Source organism: Neltuma alba, unplaced genomic scaffold (genome assembly GCF_004799145.2).
Source record: "Neltuma alba isolate B1F8T4 unplaced genomic scaffold, ASM479914v2 tig00010223_pilon, whole genome shotgun sequence".
Lineage (NCBI taxonomy): Eukaryota > Viridiplantae > Streptophyta > Magnoliopsida > Fabales > Fabaceae > Neltuma > Neltuma alba.
The window spans coordinates 181,397-199,654 of NW_021635155.1; the positions used below are offsets into that span (position 1 = coordinate 181,397).

At 31.0% G+C, this 18,258-nt stretch overlaps 2 protein-coding genes across 2 annotated transcripts; one reads left to right on the forward strand and one right to left on the reverse strand.

The window, feature by feature from the left end:
• Positions 1–3,158: 3,158 nt before the first annotated feature.
• Positions 3,159–7,919, forward strand: LOC114754895 (LOB domain-containing protein 4). The gene is made up of 2 exons (XM_028943740.1): positions 3,159–3,557; positions 7,192–7,919. The coding sequence occupies exons 1-2, from the start codon at positions 3,378–3,380 to the stop codon at positions 7,564–7,566; spliced, it is 555 nt and encodes a 184-aa protein (XP_028799573.1). The 5' UTR covers positions 3,159–3,377; the 3' UTR covers positions 7,567–7,919.
• A 6,516-nt stretch (positions 7,920–14,435) lies between these two features.
• LOC114754882 (zinc finger protein CONSTANS-like) lies at positions 14,436–16,109 on the reverse strand. Its single transcript, XM_028943721.1, has 4 exons — positions 15,642–16,109; positions 15,399–15,539; positions 15,080–15,235; positions 14,436–14,753 (listed from the first exon to the last, which is right to left on the reverse strand). The coding sequence occupies exons 1-4, from the start codon at positions 16,107–16,109 to the stop codon at positions 14,670–14,672; spliced, it is 849 nt and encodes a 282-aa protein (XP_028799554.1). The 3' UTR covers positions 14,436–14,669.
• Between the last annotated feature and the right edge of the window lie 2,149 nt (positions 16,110–18,258).

Here is an 18,258-nt window from a genome sequence, read left to right on the forward strand (position 1 = left end):
GTGATAGAGAAATTTCTCTCTCTGCATAAAAAAGCTAGTGTCGCAGAATCTCATAATGGGACAGTGGAAAATTCTTAAGTAAATAAAATATATTAACATTGGCGAAAGTAATAAGACACAACGTAGCTTAAGTATCCAAGGAAACTACATAAAGGAAGACAAATGAAGATTAAAAAAACTTATCTTGCTGAATATTGTTTCCCTTCTTCAACCTTAATCCCTTATTTGACGGAGTAAAACAATTAACTATAAACATATACTATATTAAACCATATAAATTAAATACGCATGACTTGTAGAAAAACTATAATTTAATACTACCCTCTGGTTTTTAAAATAAGAGCCAATTGACTAATTTCAGTAGATTAAGAATATTTGTTAAGTTAGTTATTTATAATAAATATATGTTATTTTTTCTAGAATACCCTTACTAATCATGTGTATTAGTTAGAACTACTTCATTTGATGAAATCTTTAATATATACAACTATTATGATAATTACTTTAAGAAAATGAGTAAATGTGAGAGATAAACTAAATTGGGATATTATATTTATGACCAAATTGAATATTAAACTAGTTCTTATATTAAAGATTAGAGGTAATATCAATCTTCATCTTGTTGGGGAAAAAAAAAGCAATCTTCATCTTCGTTGATTTTTAACCCTAGACCGGATTCATTTATATTACGGTATCAAAAATCCAACCCAAATTTATAATTTCAAACAACTAACAACATTAATATTTAGGCTAAAATATACTTTTGTCCTTTAACTTTACACAATTTTTATTTTGGTCCCTTAAACTATTTTTTAGTCATTTAATTCTAAAATTTTTAATAAAAAAATGATGATATTAAGATCTTAAATATTGATAAAAAAAATTTCCAGTTCTAACATATTAAATTTAATTTTCAAAATAATCATGATTATTATATTAAATTATCATCTAAGACTAATAATTTTAAAGTGAAAGAACTAAAAATATACTTTTTAAAATTAATAGACTAAATTGAAACTATATATAAAGTTAAAGGACGAAATGTATACTTTAACTTTAATATTTATATATAATGTCTTTAAGAATGGGCCACGTATCTCATATGGTTAAGATTCATTATTAGGCGGCCATAAACTATTTTCCGTTTGTTGAAGACTAAGTCTAAACATTCCAATCTGTCTTTGTCATTATAAGTAATTGCGTATCATCAAAACCCTACTTTTGTCAACCGCTCAAAATATGGCTATATGGCCATAGTACATGTATGAGTAACATATAATCATGTTGGTCCTTTCTTAGGTGCATGTACACGCCTCTCTCTCTCTCTCTCCTCTCCCCCCCACACACACACACACACATATTTATTTTGTTTTTTCTTTTTGCTATACATCGCATTCAAATATTCTAATTAATGATGATGACAACGAATCTCCGTTGGTAAAGAGTTAATGTAAAATAGTACAGTAATATTTTTTGTAATGCTGCCTCTAATCCTAAATATAAAATCTAGTTTGTAATGCAATTTACACTATAAATTAGATTTTTTATTTATGATGGGTAGTAGTAGTATTTTGCATTCAATTTCACTGGCTTCTCAAAAGAGAATCCAAATTTGGTGACTATTTCACAATTAATTGAAAACTGCTTTGACTTGTTATCTCCAAATTAAAATTACTGTGTATTTTAAATGACAAAAAATAAAAAGTTATCATACGCACACGACTGTTATTATTGCTAGCTAGCTACCCTTCATTAAACTTGCATCTAGTTCAAGTTGCGAGGGGTTGTGATGCAAACACATCTTGTATGTATTCTATGACTTTTCAAATAAATACAATAAAAAAGATTTAATCCATGTAATGATTTTGATGACTGATATCACGTTATGTCATCTATAACGCTAATGAAACATCATTGTTTTGGAGCCGGTAACAAATGATTTAACACGACAACGTTTGTCATATTAAGCAAATTGACAAAAATTTTCCCGTTGATGAATTGAACATGTATCATGAATGGGATGGAATCCAAATATCCATGTATGAGAGAGAGAGAGAGAGAGAGAGAGAGAGAGGGAGGGAGAGAGAGATCAGTTTCACACGTTCACATATAGTTTTGATCTTTGGGAAGAGAAAGTTAATTAAGAATCAAGAATCTATATTGATTTCTACTATATACATAACCCTATAAGGGTGAACATAATATTTGGAAAAAAAAGGGTCAGGCTCTAGAGTCTAGTTAGACAACTAGACGAAACTACTTAATTGTTGTCTTATACAACACAAGCATGTTTTGACATAAAACAACGTAATTAAAGATGAGGCTGACATTTTGGAAACAAACCACACTTATCGCATCCTGCTTATTGATTTCACTTATTCATATAAGATTATGAGATACTCACCTAACGAGGAAAAACATTTCATGTAGTTTATATTTTAAATTCACATCTTATTTTTGCATGTTCATCATCCTCATGATGATGAATTCCGTGTTCTTTTCTATTCTTTGTTAATTTTTGTCTGGTTTTGATTAAGTATCTAATCTTAATATCGTACGTACTATATATGCTATTGTAGATCCCGAGAAACAGAGAAAGTGAGAATAAATGTCACTTTAATTTAGATTAACTGTACTTGATTGCTAGGAGAAGACCATACAATTTACTGTTATTTACTGTAGCCAACACTGCCGATGTTTCAATCAATATTTGTCTTTCAACCAGAGATATGATGTTTTGAAAACCCCATCAAAACCGTCTAATTCACAATTTACTTTTGTTATGCATGTATATAATAACGAAATTTTCTTCTATAGCAAGACTTTTAGTTTAATCATTTAATCATTGGCTTTTTTAACTGTTTTATCTTCTTCTAGCTAGCCCTGGACAGATAGAGAAAATTAAACAGTCATGTATCAGTTGATCAATAGTGAAATAAAGAATGAAGTGAGAAAGTACAATAAGCAAACTAATTCCGAAAGGGAAAGCAAAAAAAAAAAAAAAACCCGCCTAGACAAGAACAAATATTATGAGGGTGGGGCAAAGATCTTATCAACAACGATGTTTTTTTTCCCCAGCAAAATCTAGGGTTCTTCTTTTGTGGGGCCCTTTAAAGATTTTGCCATAACATTTATACGTTTCCTCTATATATAATACCACATACGGCTCCCTTCCTCTCAAACCCTCTCTCTCTCTAGCTTACCTTTTCCCCTCTTCTTCTTCATTATTCCTCCCACAAGCTCTCCACTTGGTATTTTCTTCTTCTTCTTCTGGGTTTTCCATCATATAAGCAAATCCATACACATACCAGCCTCAAAAACTACATAATCATACACAAATATCCAACTCTTTAATTCTTCTTAGGAATTAGGAAGAAATGAGAGAAGGTGGGAGATCAAAGCAAGGCACAATGTCGCCATGTGCGGCGTGCAAGCTTCTGCGAAGAAGATGTGCACAGGACTGTGTGTTTGCTCCTTATTTTCCAGCAGATGAACCCCAGAAATTTGCCAGTGTTCATAAGGTTTTTGGGGCTAGCAATGTCAACAAAATGTTACAGGTATGCTTCGATTATCAGTATTATTTGTTCATATTGTTTCATTTTAATTTCTTTTCCATATCACTATCATGATCATGTGTGCACGCGTATGAGATAATTTAATTACTTGTCATTTTCATGAAATCAAAGTAGGATACTGCTTTGATATTATTTTATTTGCTCAAGTCATTTTCAGAGGACAAAAGAGGCCAATATCCTTTCTTCTAATATATATATATATATATATATATATATACTTGGAGTAAAATTAAATAGCAATAATTCGTAAAAAGTGATCCCCTCTGCTGAATCATCTGTTTTATTTTGTATGTTCTAAAGAAATTAAGATCTGAACACATCTATGGTTTCAGCTGGGTAGAAAGCTATTTCCCCATCAGTTCTGAAGTAGATAGAAAACCGTTTGAACTAAACCTCATTAATTAGTTGCAAGATTAGTAGGGGTTTGATCAATAGAAATTTTTTTATTATATATCTAAATAGAGAGAGAGAGAGAGATGGGTTTCAAAGTATACAAGAATGTTGCAAGTCTTTGCATGAAATTTCTGGAATAAAACTGAGAATATAATTTGTTCTAGCTAGTCAAAACATTCAAAAGTATGATAATTCCACTTCGGATTAGGATAGAAACTTTAGTTTATAAGCCTTTGATCTTAGCTTTATGTATTGCAGTGTTTGTTAATATCTAGCCAGCCTTCTCTTTCTTTTTTTTTAAATTGAAACATCTAGCTGGCTGTGTTTTACCGTACCAACTAGTTCCTTGATAGACATGTTAATCTTTCATGAATAATGACAAAATACAGGCTGAAATAATCTACATGTTGTGGTCCCTATGATTCAATTTGATTCTTAATTCAGCTTAAATTTTTCTATTTAGCTAATGTTATTAAAATTTAACAATATTTCCATGATGTCTTCATCATAGTTATAGTAGTAATTATTAAAAAAATGAAATTAAATAATTCATATATGTTGTATAACGTTTGGTAATTTAAAAGAATATATACCAATGAAAATTTAACGATATATATAAGGCTACATTTAAATTATTGATAACTGAATAAAAATATCTAAATTTTAAAAAAAGTAAAAAATTTTCTAAAATATTATATTATATTTCTACAGGAAAAAAATTCATCTTCTGTAGGAAAAGTGAAAAGGGCATCTTTCTTTTGTTTTTTAACACCTTTACTTCCGTTATAGTTGTTATTTACAGTTGCAGGCCTCATGGCCCCCCCGGGGCAAAATTAATTTATAATTGTCATTCTTCTTTATTAAAAGCAAGTTCCTATAGCATTACTATTTCTCGTAATGATTCCTCAGCACATATAAAGAGCATAAAAGAATCACGTACGTACAAATTAGCTTTACGACTTGTTGAAGCCATTCCCAGTGTGAAGACGATAAAGTTAAAAAACAAAAAAAGACGAGGCCTTCGAGTGTGTCGTGTGTGTATTCCAATTTGTTCAACTTCTTCCTTTATGACCTTCACTTAAATTAAATTAGCTTTCGTTCAGCCTTCGGCTCTCTTCTTGATGTTTTTCAATGCAACTTCAGAGGGAAAAAGATCAAAAGTATAATTGATAATGTTTCATCTATCATCTTTTTTCTTTTGTCTTTAAAATCATGGGGGTTACATTGATAGAGACGGCTTTAATATATGTCCAAAAAAGAGACGTTGATTCCCTAGATAAAGATGTTTTATCTTGTAAAATAATTATTAACATCTCATAATTTCATTAATTTTCTCATCAGCATGACATCTTGATGATAAAACCACTTTCGTTAATATAAGGGTTAACATCATCTTCTAGTTCATGAAATTCATTTTAGCTTTAGTCTCAGAAATTTGAAACTGATAGCTTTGGTCCACCTAAAGATTTTTTGCCCTTGAAACAATGTTTCAAAGACCAACTAAAATTATTGGTTTTAAATTTTAGGAATCAAAATTAAAAGAAGGTCAAATTTTAGAAACTAAAAATAATATTAATCCTTAATATAACATGTATTTTGCACAAGACTTCGTCATATAGAACTAATATACAAGTCTTCTGTGAATGCTAATTCATTCAAAAATTTTAAGGTTCAATTAATCCTTAATTAGTGAACTTTCTTATATATCATAGCAAAGTCTAGCTAGCATGTGCGAGGCCTATCTTTCTGGCCACGTTTTAGAGATATGAAGATTATTCGATGTGTCTAATATCGCTCCAATCCATTGAACCGTATTCAACAGCAGGCTATCCAATTAAGGCACGTTAGGATAATGATTTTGGTAGTGTTTTCATGTTATTTGTAGTCAAACCATGCATTGATAAATTTTCTTTTTGGCTCCAACCAAAACCAACTTGTGCACCTACCTTCTTAAAAATACAAAATTAAAGCTCCTTTTTGACTAAGGATGGAGTCTTGTTTTACTATGCCCATGCAAGAGTCTCAGGTTTTTAATCATTACACTCACTTGAAGTTTTAAAAAGCTTTAAGCCTATGTGTTTAGGTCAACAATAAGGAAAGCATATAGCCTTAACCTGAAATTAATTACTTTTCCCTCTTTTGACCTTTTGTGTGTGTTTTTGTGACATTTTAAAACCCGTCGATCAATCGTAATTTTTGTCCTCATTCAAGTTGCTACTTAGTTGCTGCATGTCAAAGTTTTAGGTAGTGTTGCGTGAAAAAAGTTTATAATTTATGATTATAACCTAGCGTTCACACCTTCTTTATAAGTTTTAGGTACGGACACATACCAAAGCCTTTTGAACTTGTTGGAATTAAAGGTGTGGTAAAGTTTGAAATGTTGTTTAGTTAGGAGGAATAATAAGATGTGTTGAACTAGAAAGGAATTCAATATAATCTGTGTTTGTTTTCAGTCCAATATTTCATCATTCATTTTGACTTGTTATATGTAGAGGGGGGAATTGTTATAAAGTCTCAAGAAAAACACATAATTATCAAAAAGTCTCAATAAGCAATAATAAGTTTTAATCTAGAAAATAACAACGGCTCATTTATTATTATTTTTCCTTGGGACTCTATTCTCTCTTATATGTGTAGTCACATCAAGTTTCTTATTGCATTTAGTGAAATGATACTTCTCTAGCCATAAATATAAGATCCATTTTGTAATATAATTTATACTACACAATAAGTCTTATATTTAGGACCGGATGAGTACTATATATATTACAGCCTAGGTTAGATGACATAACTTTATGATAGGCAGATAAAAAAAAAACGATTGAATAATGAGGATTTCATTTCAGAGAATCATCCATATATCTATAATATAAAACTTATAGAAAGTAAAGTATTTATAAGATATGAATACTAAAACTTGTTCAGACTCTACACAATAACGATGACCCTAAGTTCCTATATAGATATGGAAAAGCTAAGTGCAAAAGTGAGAAATTAAGATCACTTATATATGATTTGTCTTCAACCTGCGGCTACGTCCATTTTATCATAAACTTCCAGGAATATAGTGTCACCCATCAACACAATGCTTTTTGTTCAAGTTAACACAGAAATGAACTGAAGAATTTAAATATCCCTGAGTATTACTGATATATAACTGATATATATGGGTGTGTGTAGTATCTTAATTAGAGAATTGAGGAAGTTTTTGAATCAATGGCAGGAACTTCCAGAGCACCAACGCAGCGATGCAGTGAGTTCAATGGTGTATGAAGCAAACGCAAGAGTGAGAGACCCTGTGTATGGCTGCGTGGGAGCCATATCGTCTCTGCAACACCAAGTCGATGTGCTTCAAACTCAACTCGCTCTGGCTCAAGCCGAAGTTGTTCACATGAGATCACTGAGTCAATTTTCTTCTTCATCATCACCACCACAAACAACAACTGTGACTCTGCCTTCCACTTCATCCCCAGATCATCATCATCATCATCACAGTAATAACTTCAGTAATAATATTATGTCTCCTTCGCCCTCAAGCAGGCTCAGTGCCAGGTCCTTTTTTGCCATGGACGTTGCTGAGTCTTTGTGGTCGTGCTAGATACAGATAGAACTTTTGGATATGCATGGGCTTCTTCTGATGATCTCTGCTGAAAAATTTAGCCTATCAGCTTAATTATATGGCGTGCACGCTTTTCTTTTTTTTATTTTCTCTTATGATTATTGTTACTATCACGGGCTTGCTTTTTCTTGTCTGCCTCATTGCTGCTCTCCCTTTTGCTTTTTTTTTTTTTTTCCTTTCTCTTTCTATGACTTTAAAAGCACACCTAGCTCTCTCTCTGGAGAGATCCATCATGCTGGTGATGATTAATTAGTGTTATTAACCTGATTGTAAATGTATAAACTTGTAATTAAGAGTAATCTTATATATGGATTAGTATTAAGTTGGCTGTATATATATGTGTTTATACACACATCCATCTACCTTACTACCTTCTTTGGCTTAAAGAAGCTCATGCATGATGCAAGAGATACTTTGATCTAGCGTTGTACTCAATTCTCGTTCTTTTTATAAGATACAATCAAATTACATTGATTAAGAAATCACTTAAAATTAATTAAAGGTAATAAATGGTTGGCAAAAAAAAATTAAAGGTAATAAATATGTAAGAAATGTATTTTCTCCCAAATATGCCCAGAGAGGTTAAGTGAAAAAGAAAGAAAGAAAGAGAATATATAACTAAGGGTGAAAAAAAAAATTACCACTTCCTGTTCTTAATATAAGAGCTAGATAACTCATTTGTGAATATTAAGAAAGTTGAATCTCCAACCAATTCTTATATTAAGAACTAGAGGTAATATGTTAAATGTTTAGGAATGTTTAAAGTGTAGGTTCTAAAAAAAAAAAAAAGGAGTATGATTATATTTTTATTCAATTTTTGCAGCTTAACCAAGATATATATACAAGTTGAGATGGTGATCACAATTGATAAAAGGTGGAAGCCAGCTTGATTTAATGATAAGAGATTTGTGAAATCTGGGATATTTAGGCACTAATAAGTAGGCCAACATAAAGCCCCACTACACATAATGATCGTCATTAAGTTTCCTTAAATACTAAGAATGGAGTAACTGCTTAATAATTATGACTAATTATCAATGATCTCATTACAAATGTCACATGATTTGAAGCATTAAACAGCAAATTAAAGGGAAACAGTACTATTATGGGCACCATGCATGTTTGTGTATGAATTCCTTTCTCAAAAGAATAATATAATGCTGTTAGTTAATTATAACTTAATGTTTATGGATTAGTAGTATTGATGATTTTGTAAGCACTCTCCTTTTCGGGTGGGGACGATAATATGTACCGACGTTCAGGTCCACTTAATTAAGAACAGACATATATATATATGAATTAAAATAAAAAAAAACTTCTTAAATATGTTACCGTCCTTTATATTTAATTAGCTCATTAATTAATAAGTAAACGTGCATGCCTGATGTCTCTCCCTAAAAAATTAGCAATTTTTTCTTTGGTCTAACTAAAAATGTGGATGAACTTATTTAAACATAAAGCATCAAATAATAGAAAATATTCACGTGTTATATTCTTATTAGGAACTAATACAATATATATTGATAGAATCACAGAAAATCAAAGTGTGGATGATTTAGAAATTATTAATTGTTTGGGTCCTGAAATTTATTTATTTCGAAGCTAATTAAACTGTCTCAACTAACAACCATTTGTTTTTTACGTATATTTTAGTTTAAAACTTCTAATAAAAAAATTCTGTTCTAATACAAGCTCAAAAAACTAGTTAGGGTAGTTAAAACTACCCATATCAAATATGCCCCCGCTTGGTATAATTTATAGTAAAGCATGAAAACAACATCACAACCATATCTGGAAGCACCAAAAGCACAAATATTCCAAGACAAAATCCTCCCACCATAGTTATTTAATTAAAATTATTTGTTGTGTGAAATAATATTTAAGTGAAATTATTGATATTCATTAGGCCAAGTCACAAAGGGTCTTTACAGTAAGACACTAGAGAATATATATATATATATATATATATAAACAGGACAATGCTACGCAATTAACTAATGAATCATGTTGAGGTAAGAGGACAAAGGGATATCAGTTTTTGAACTCATGTTGAGGTAAGAGGACAAAGGGATATCGTTTTTAATTTATTTTTTTAGAAAATAGCAAATAGGAAATTATTGTCCCTAAAGTCCTTTTTTTTTGGGTATGTCCTCTAAAGTCGTTATGCATGCATATTCTGTTTTTGGGGAAAGAAAATGGACCTATCTGGCCCAAGCTAAATCCAAATCCAGCAATCAAACAGCCCAAAGAGTATTTTACCGAATCTTGCATCACAAGCCAACCCATTCTAAACCTATTTGGGCTACACAGCCTATTATGGGCCCATTAATTGTTTTCCCCCCTAGAAATAAAGTAAAGTCCACGGGAGAAAAATGAGCGAAAATTTGAGTGCTAAAATTGTAGTTCAATTACCAATGGGTTGGACCAGTGGAAGAAGTTAATTTCTTATAACGTGACAAATCAAGAGTTAAATCTCTCTTTGGAGAGATATCTACATTTAGGACTTAACAGTGTCTTGAACAAGATTGCTTCTATTAGAAGGATACCAATACTTAACAAAAAAAAACTATAGTTCAATTATTCAGGCATAGGTTGCAGATTGCAAATCATACAGAATACAGATAATCTCTCTCTCTCTCTCTCTCACACACACACTATATATATGTGTGTATATATATCCGGTGAATTAAGACACTGCCAATATTTCATGACATCACATGATGTGTAAAAGTGTGTGTCTCAGTCCTTTCTTCATATATCTGTCAAGAGTTTCCATTGCTATCCATTTCTCCTTTTTTCCAACGTCTTATTACCATTTCTTCTCACACTTATTAGTTTATTTCTGCTATAAACAAAACTTTTTTTTGGGGGGGGGGGGGAACCACTGAAGATGATTGATGAGAAACAGCAAAAGAATTGGGAATACTTTTGTTGCTCGAAGCAAATTGGAGTGTGTGGATTTAGATAATGTCAGGTGCAGTAGTTTCAACGGGGATAGCTATAATTATTGCAACATTGATATGTATGCCACCATGAATGAGTAGGGAAACCATAAAGCACAGTGCTTTCTCCATCAATTACACTAGCTTCTTTAAGTCACTCGAGGACTTGTCTTATACACTGAGATCAAGTATCTAGATAACATATAAAACAAGTGAGAAATTAGTCAACCATTATATACTTATATATATATATATATATATATATAGCTGTAGTTAATTTCTGTTCCTCAATCCAATGGGACCACTTAGTTCAATATGTGGCTCTCTTTTCTTCTTCAATCTCATTCCTGTAAGTCACACATGGGGGCATGACAAGACCATTCTCACCGACCAATGTAATCGATTAAATTTGTGTTGGGGTTTAGTCTCAAAGATTAAGCAGCAAACACAGTTTCTGTGGTTTCAAATTCAGGATCAATTCTACTGCTCTTGATGATCCCACGCTGCACTATATATCTAGCTCTCCATTGACCTCAAGGGACAAACAAGATTTTGAAACATAATTAAACCTTGAATCGTGAAAAGTCTCAGTTTATGTACTTTCATTAAGGTTTTCGGATAGTTTCCGAACATTGAATAGTGTTTCTGACAAAAATTTGTCTAATTGGTAATAATGCTTACTCTATATCTCATAAGATTGTACATAAATATGTAAGTACTTCTTGAGCCCGAGCACAAAAGACTCATACATGAAGTTTTATTTTGATGCTTTTGGTGGACGTGAAGAAACATCATATATGCATACATAACATAACATGTGCTGATTAAGGTGGATAATCTCAATATATATTATATTGTTTGTTTTATTTTGGTTAATCTTCACGTTATTGCTAATGCTATTTAAGAAAACGAGGAAGGCAAATCATGCATCGAAAAGTCAGAATGACGGAAAAGCATGAAGATATATAGACGGAATCAATGTTTCAAATAATGATGACTGTTTTTAGTGTGTGAGTGGGTTCTTACGATTGTAAGAATGGTTGCTTGTGATACCCATTTTATTTTGCCTTACTTGATGGATCTTGATTCATTCTTCTGGACTCTCATTTCTGCACAAGCAGCTTAAATAAACTTGCTGTCCAATCTGGTTGACTTGTACTTTTTTTTTTTTTAATATTTTGGGAGTCTAGCATCTAATAACCCAACTTCAATTCTCTAATTACATAATGTTATCTTTTGTTATTTTTCATCTCTTTAATTAACACGCATCTCTATTGACAAACAAATATGCGTGTGCATGCATGCGTATGCACAAAACCTTACTTTAATCACATGTACGGGGTACTGGTTTTCACATTAATTATGTTTTAGTACTAAGAGTGTAATTTGAATGCATGCAAAACCCCTTTTAAGAAGGAAATATATCAAATGAGAGAAGCATGATCTCTCACTTCATCATAGTTTCTTACCTAGTGATACACATCACATATATTATAATTATATGAATCTAAATAATACGAATCATAAACATAATACTACCTCCAGTCCTTGATATAAGAGATAGATAATTAATATAGAGAGATTAAAAAAATTAGTCAAGATGAATATTATAGACAAAGCATACATTATAAATTTAAGAGACAAAGTGGATTGAGGTCATATATGTAGGACCAAATTCAATCTCAAATTAGCTTTTATATTAAGGACTAGAGATAATATCTTAAGATTTTGAGTTGAAATCCAATGTCAAACATGTTTAATGATGTCTTCCTTGATGTTCAATGTTGTCCTATAAGCCCATAATAGTTTTGATTTTAAAATGAAGGTGAAGAAGTTGTAAATCCAATGAGTATCTATTCATATTATTCTTCTAATTAAATTAGGTCATAAATCTCCTATGCAACCATCATATTATCTTATGTCAGTGACACCTCATGTGTAATAATTACAAGGATCTAAGCAAAGACGAAAGATGGAAGGCCATATAAAAATGGGCATAAAAAAGTCTAGGAAGAACATGATGATGGAGAGTGAGTGGAGGATTGGAGAGAGATGACAAGTTGGAAAACGACATCACTAAGGAATTATATATGAAAATGAAGAAGTTGATAGTTTTGAACTTTAAACGAAAGCAATATGGGGATCCATTTGTACCCAGAAAATTATGGTAGCCCACATCTATATTTCTTCACTCATTGGATTATAACAAAACATACTTCCACAAGTTGGGACCAGAGGATCCAATTTTGGAACAGTTGCAAGCAGATTTTGATTCTGTTCATCTCATCATAAATGCAGACCCTAGGATATATACTTCCAATCTGATAACCACAAAACAAAGATACTTTCTTTCTTTTTTAATTTATAAATTCAAATGATAAACTTTTATTATTTTTTATGTACACAGATAAGAGATTTCACATTATACTCATTCACACAAAGTTTTCCCCATGTGATTATGCATTTTGTGTTAAACTTCTACATTTGGTTTGTCTTATGTTCCGCTTGATTATCTGAAGTATTTTGAGATATCAAGAGAGAAAGTTGAAAGATGTTTTCTTTGTTATTTTTCACAAGAAAATAAAGCTAAGGAAGTAAATAATCATAACAAATGTATAGAAGCAAATTAAGTGAAACTAAATTAAGGATTTTGAGATTAACGATTCAGAAGGGAAGATCAAGTTAATTTACCAGAGATAATATTGTTGAATTATACTACCTCCGGTTCTTAATACAAGATCTCGTTTGACTTTTATTTTGATTCTAAAATAAGACCAAATTCAGTTTGTCTCTAATAATTATTTATTTTTTTCAAAGTAGTCCTTCTAATAATAGTAATTTTAGCCAACACACTTGATTAGCAAGGATATTTTAGAAAAGATAATACCCATTTATTACAAATAACTAATTTAACTTATTTTTTTAATCCCCTCAAATAAGTTAACTAACTCTTATATTTCAGACTGGGGATAGTATTTCATTTCACACTTTAATTTCTGTCTGGGGGCTTTTATCATGAAGTAAGTACGAGAACATTTTCAGATTCTTTCCAAAATTATTCAGTTCCGATAGAGTATATTAATTGCATCTATATATAATAAATAGAAACTTATATAAATGATTGTTTGCCATACCCTAAGTTATAAATACTTTTTCATGTACTATTTATTCCATTCTCTAGCTCTTAATAATAAAAAAGAATTGATACTTCCTCTTTCTTATCTTCACCTCCTCAAAATTTAAAATTCTCATATATTCTTGAAGGAAAGAGAACTTGTTCATTGTCTTCAACTTTCTTTCACTTTTCAAAACAGGAAAGATCGTCTGCCCTTTGCAGATTGAAGATTCTTTGATTCTGTGTTGAATAGCGCACAGTGGTCCTTGACATATATTTGATCTATATAATTAACTAACTAAACATATACAATGTCATTCTAATTTATAATTTTTGATAAAATGGTAAGCATTAACTAATTAACATTTATTTATTTCAATCTTTGTTGGAAAAAAAATCTCTGTTTATTTTGGTTAATATATAGTAAATGATGGGTCGTAATGTTAAGTGTTGATCAAAATATATATGATGAAGATCTTCTTTATAAAGTTAGATTGAAAACTTGTTTCATGTATGCTTCTAGAAAATTATATATATGTGAACTGAAACTTGTGATTAGTTGCTTTCAATAATCATCACAATGTATGACTGAACATAAAACATCAATATATAGAAGAGATCGTGGCTCGTGTCCCATCAAAATGGAATATAATATGATGCGTGTATTATTATAACATTCATTAAAAAAAATAAAAAGGGAATATTATATCATTCAATAGCAACCCCAAGTATCAATTGAAGCTGTGAAAACCCATCAAATCCCTCGGTTAAAAATTGAAGATGACTATATGTATGAAGTAATTACATCGATCCCCATGCAATATAATAATATTAAAGCTTACACCTACGTCCTTAATTATTAAAAAAGAACAAAATTATAGCATACATAATATATTTCACTAATCTTGCACCAATAATTTCAAATCATCCTCCTTCTGAACTCTTCAGAGCCCTCGCATCTACTTTTAGAATCCAGCTTGCCACGTCCATGTATATCTCCATTTAAGCTCTATGTTATTATTGTATTATATATCTTCTGGTGAAGAATGAGATAGAAACACCAGACTTTCCATGGCTTCTTGCAGCCAATCCTCCTCCTCATTCCTTAACTGCAACAGATCACACATAAAAAAGAGTTATATCAGACATGGAAGATATAAATATATATATATATATGAGGTTGAAATATATAAACTTTAATGCAACATGATGTATTTTTTTCCCGTATATATCGTAGTTGCAGGTATGTCCTTTTTCAATATATATTGAAACTGTTCTGGGTGAAAGAATTCCAGACGGAAAAGAAAAGATGAAAAGAAGCCCAAATTAATTGATATAAAAATGTTGTAATCATGTTATGATTCTTATTCTATTTCAATTATAAGTTTAGTAATCCATATTAACAGTGTAATGAAATTTATTTATATGTATGTACCTGGAACTGGATAGAATCACCACCATACGAGTCGTATTGTTGCAGATTCTCAATATTCTTTTTCATTGTCATTTCATCCTCACAAAGCTCATTGTTTCTTGCAAATCTTCCTCTGACTCTGACTCTGCGATCAGCTAGGGTTTTCCGACAAGCATACTGTATGTATATAATATGTGGAATTTTGTATCAGTCAAATGTATGAAATCAAATTCCTATGTTCATAGAGAAAGGACAAAAGCAATTGAATAAATTCTAATTCTAAGTACTTTATATTCCCTTTGACTTAGAGATAGAAAAAGTTAATTAAAAGAGAGATCACCTTGATTGTCTTGTTGAAGTTCCTTTGGTTTCTTTTCCTCAAATATCGCAGAATTCTTTCCTTTCTTTCTTCTTCCGAATACCTTCCCACCTTAATGTTCTCTTGATCAACTCCTAGCACTTGATTATTCCCTTGAATTCCCTGTATTAAAACATTAATTAATCCTCAGTTTCAAACATAATTACCAATATATTTCATGATCTCAATTAACTATATATATATTTATATATATCAAGCATATACCCAGTTTTCTCTTGAAGCTTTAGGACAAGAAAGAGGCTTGACGTCCTCCACGAAGCCACAACTTTCATCTGCAAAGTCACTAATATATGGTTGCTGGTATAATAATCCGCCGCTGAAGCTCTGAAACCCTTCATTATTGTTAATGCCATAGAAGCTGTGGTGGCTTTGGACTTCCGGCATGCAGCTGGCGGCACGGTGGTCCGAAGGAAAAGCCGGAGACCATGCGTCGGAATAACGCATGGACGGCGACGACACCACATGATCATGATGACGATGATGATGATCAAGAGCATAGGTACCAAAACTATTATCAAGCCATGGAACCAAGCCATATCTCTGATCACCCCACATTGTATTATCTTCCATAACTGAACAATTCATTCCATTCATCAGTGAATTGTTAGTGGTGAAGGCGGTGAAATCACTGGGAAGCGTCTGGTTTGAATAGAACTGAGGCATGGAAGCCATTGAAAGAGGAAGATATATAGACAGCTAGAGAGAGAGAGATTGAGAGATTTTTGGTTTTTTATGTGTATGTGTATGTGTGTTTTGGTTTGGTGGGTGTGTGAGTAATATATACATATATATAGACAGATAGATATGGAAATAGGGGAATATAGGTGAATGTGTTAGTGGGGTAAGGCTGAGGCAAGTTGTTGAGGCAAGTGGGGGTATGTCAAAAATAGCTTATTAGGCGGCTTGGATACATGACTAAACAGAATTTTGGTACATTCTTAAGTGTTTGCATATTATTGGTTTTCACAAGTAAAATAGTACTTTGGTTAGTTTCTTCTAATTTCATTAAAATTTTAAATTAATTTCACTTTTCAAATAAATAATTCCAACTAAAATGTAAAATAAGTGGCACTATTCTTAACTCATCTAAATTTGCAACTAATCAATGTTATTTTTTCTGCAATAATTACATTTTACTTTTTTTTAATATAGTAACTTACTAAATTTTTAGGTCTCTTTTTTAATAAATATAAATATAAAATTTATAAAAACTGTATCATTCATCGTAAGTATGCCATGCATGAATTGTTAATCTTCTCTACTCTTTTAATTTTCTTCACTTCTTTATATTTTAATGAGCTTTTACATGTTAAAAGGATAATTATAAATCTAAAAGAAACTTGTAGATTATTATCTTGTATATTAAAAGGCAAAGTCCAGTCAACAATTTTTTTAAAAAAATAAATGTTATATTTATCAAACTAGAGACAATTAAAAAGATGTTTACTTAAATTTAAAGTCAATCATATCACAGCACAGGGCCAATACCCAATATAATTACTTAGGCCAAACAAAAAATCACATAATATTTCGAATTTGATGGTTATTTTTCCACAAACTAGTCAAATGTTTTTCCCTATTTATGCCGCCTTGCGGTAAACGCGTAAACAAGGTAAGAAGGCAACTAAATTTAGTTGTGATATTTTTGTTTGCAACTTTTCAATATAAAATACGTAGTTAATAACATCATTATTTTAATTTACCCTATATCTACCGAATTATTAAGTTGAATTATGATCACTTTTTATTCTAGACCACTTCTAATTTAAAGTATAATTAGGTGTTCTAATATGTGCGACTTTCAAACAATGTTTCAACTGTTTAAAGACTAAAAGAACTTGATTATATTCTTGAGTACTTTACATTGGAGGATATTAAGAATTTAAAAGAAAAACTAAACCTCATAGTTAGATATGATTTTTTTTTCTTTCGTTTGTAATTACATGTGCAAAATACACGTAGAGAGACAGAATTATGTGTGTTCGTGTATTGTGAATGGAAATAAGATGAAAAAGAATAAGAATTTTTACAGGTAGAATAAAGTAAAGTAATTGAGAAACTGGGCAAATTAGAGCCAACAAGGGAAAGAGAAATGAATAATTAAGAAACATAGAAAGAAAAGCAGAGGAGAGAAAAAAGGAGAAAGTAGAATAGAAAGAGGGGGTCATGTGCATAATACTGTGTTGAAGACTTTAAAGGCTTAAAGTTGGCCACATGGTACTATTACAAAAGACGCATCCTATGGTAATAGACTCAGAATCTACCACATGGGTTTGTTACATTTCTTGTAAACAAATCAAGTACCCCACATCTCCCCCTCCACCCAAATTTTTTTTCCTTTTTTTTCGGATAATCAAATCTCTCCCCTATTTTGAAGAAAATTCTTCTTTTATTTTTTAAACAACAGTTAAAAGAAAAATTATTTCTATGCACACAAATTGTGGCAAGAATAATGTAGAAAGCGTAATAGGTATTCCCTCTGGTCCTAAATACAATACACATTTTGCAGTGTATTTTTACACTACAAAATAAGTTTTATATTTAGGACCGGATGAGTAACATTTTTGTAAATAAAATGCGATAGATTGTTGACTTTCCTTACCGCTTATTATTACAATGAGTGTCAAAACAACTTTTTTTTTTATACCAGTTAGCAACAACTGATGTAAAAAGATAAATTTCTTTCAACTAAGTTCCTGTCTATATGAAAGATTAAGGGCTTAGATTCAAACTCATAACCACTTATTTAAGGAACTTCTTTTTCAATGATATAGCTCTACATGTCATTAGAAAAACTAAGTATGTGTATTAATAGGTTTCA

Bases quoted from the DNA above. Each gene is read 5' to 3' on its own strand.
- LOC114754882 (XM_028943721.1), bottom strand. From the start codon at position 16,109: ATGGCTTCCATGCCTCAGTTCTATTCAAACCAGACGCTTCCCAGTGAT. The intron at 15,236-15,398 runs GTGATCTCTCTT...ATATACATACAG, and splicing joins ACTTCAACAAGACAATCAAG to TATGCTTGTCGGAAAACCCT. The intron at 14,754-15,079 runs GTACATACATAT...GATCTGTTGCAG, and splicing joins GTGATTCTATCCAGTTCCAG to TTAAGGAATGAGGAGGAGGA.
- LOC114754895 (XM_028943740.1), top strand. From the start codon at position 3,378: ATGAGAGAAGGTGGGAGATCAAAGCAAGGCACAATGTCGCCATGTGCG. The intron at 3,558-7,191 runs GTATGCTTCGAT...AATCAATGGCAG, and splicing joins ATGTCAACAAAATGTTACAG to GAACTTCCAGAGCACCAACG.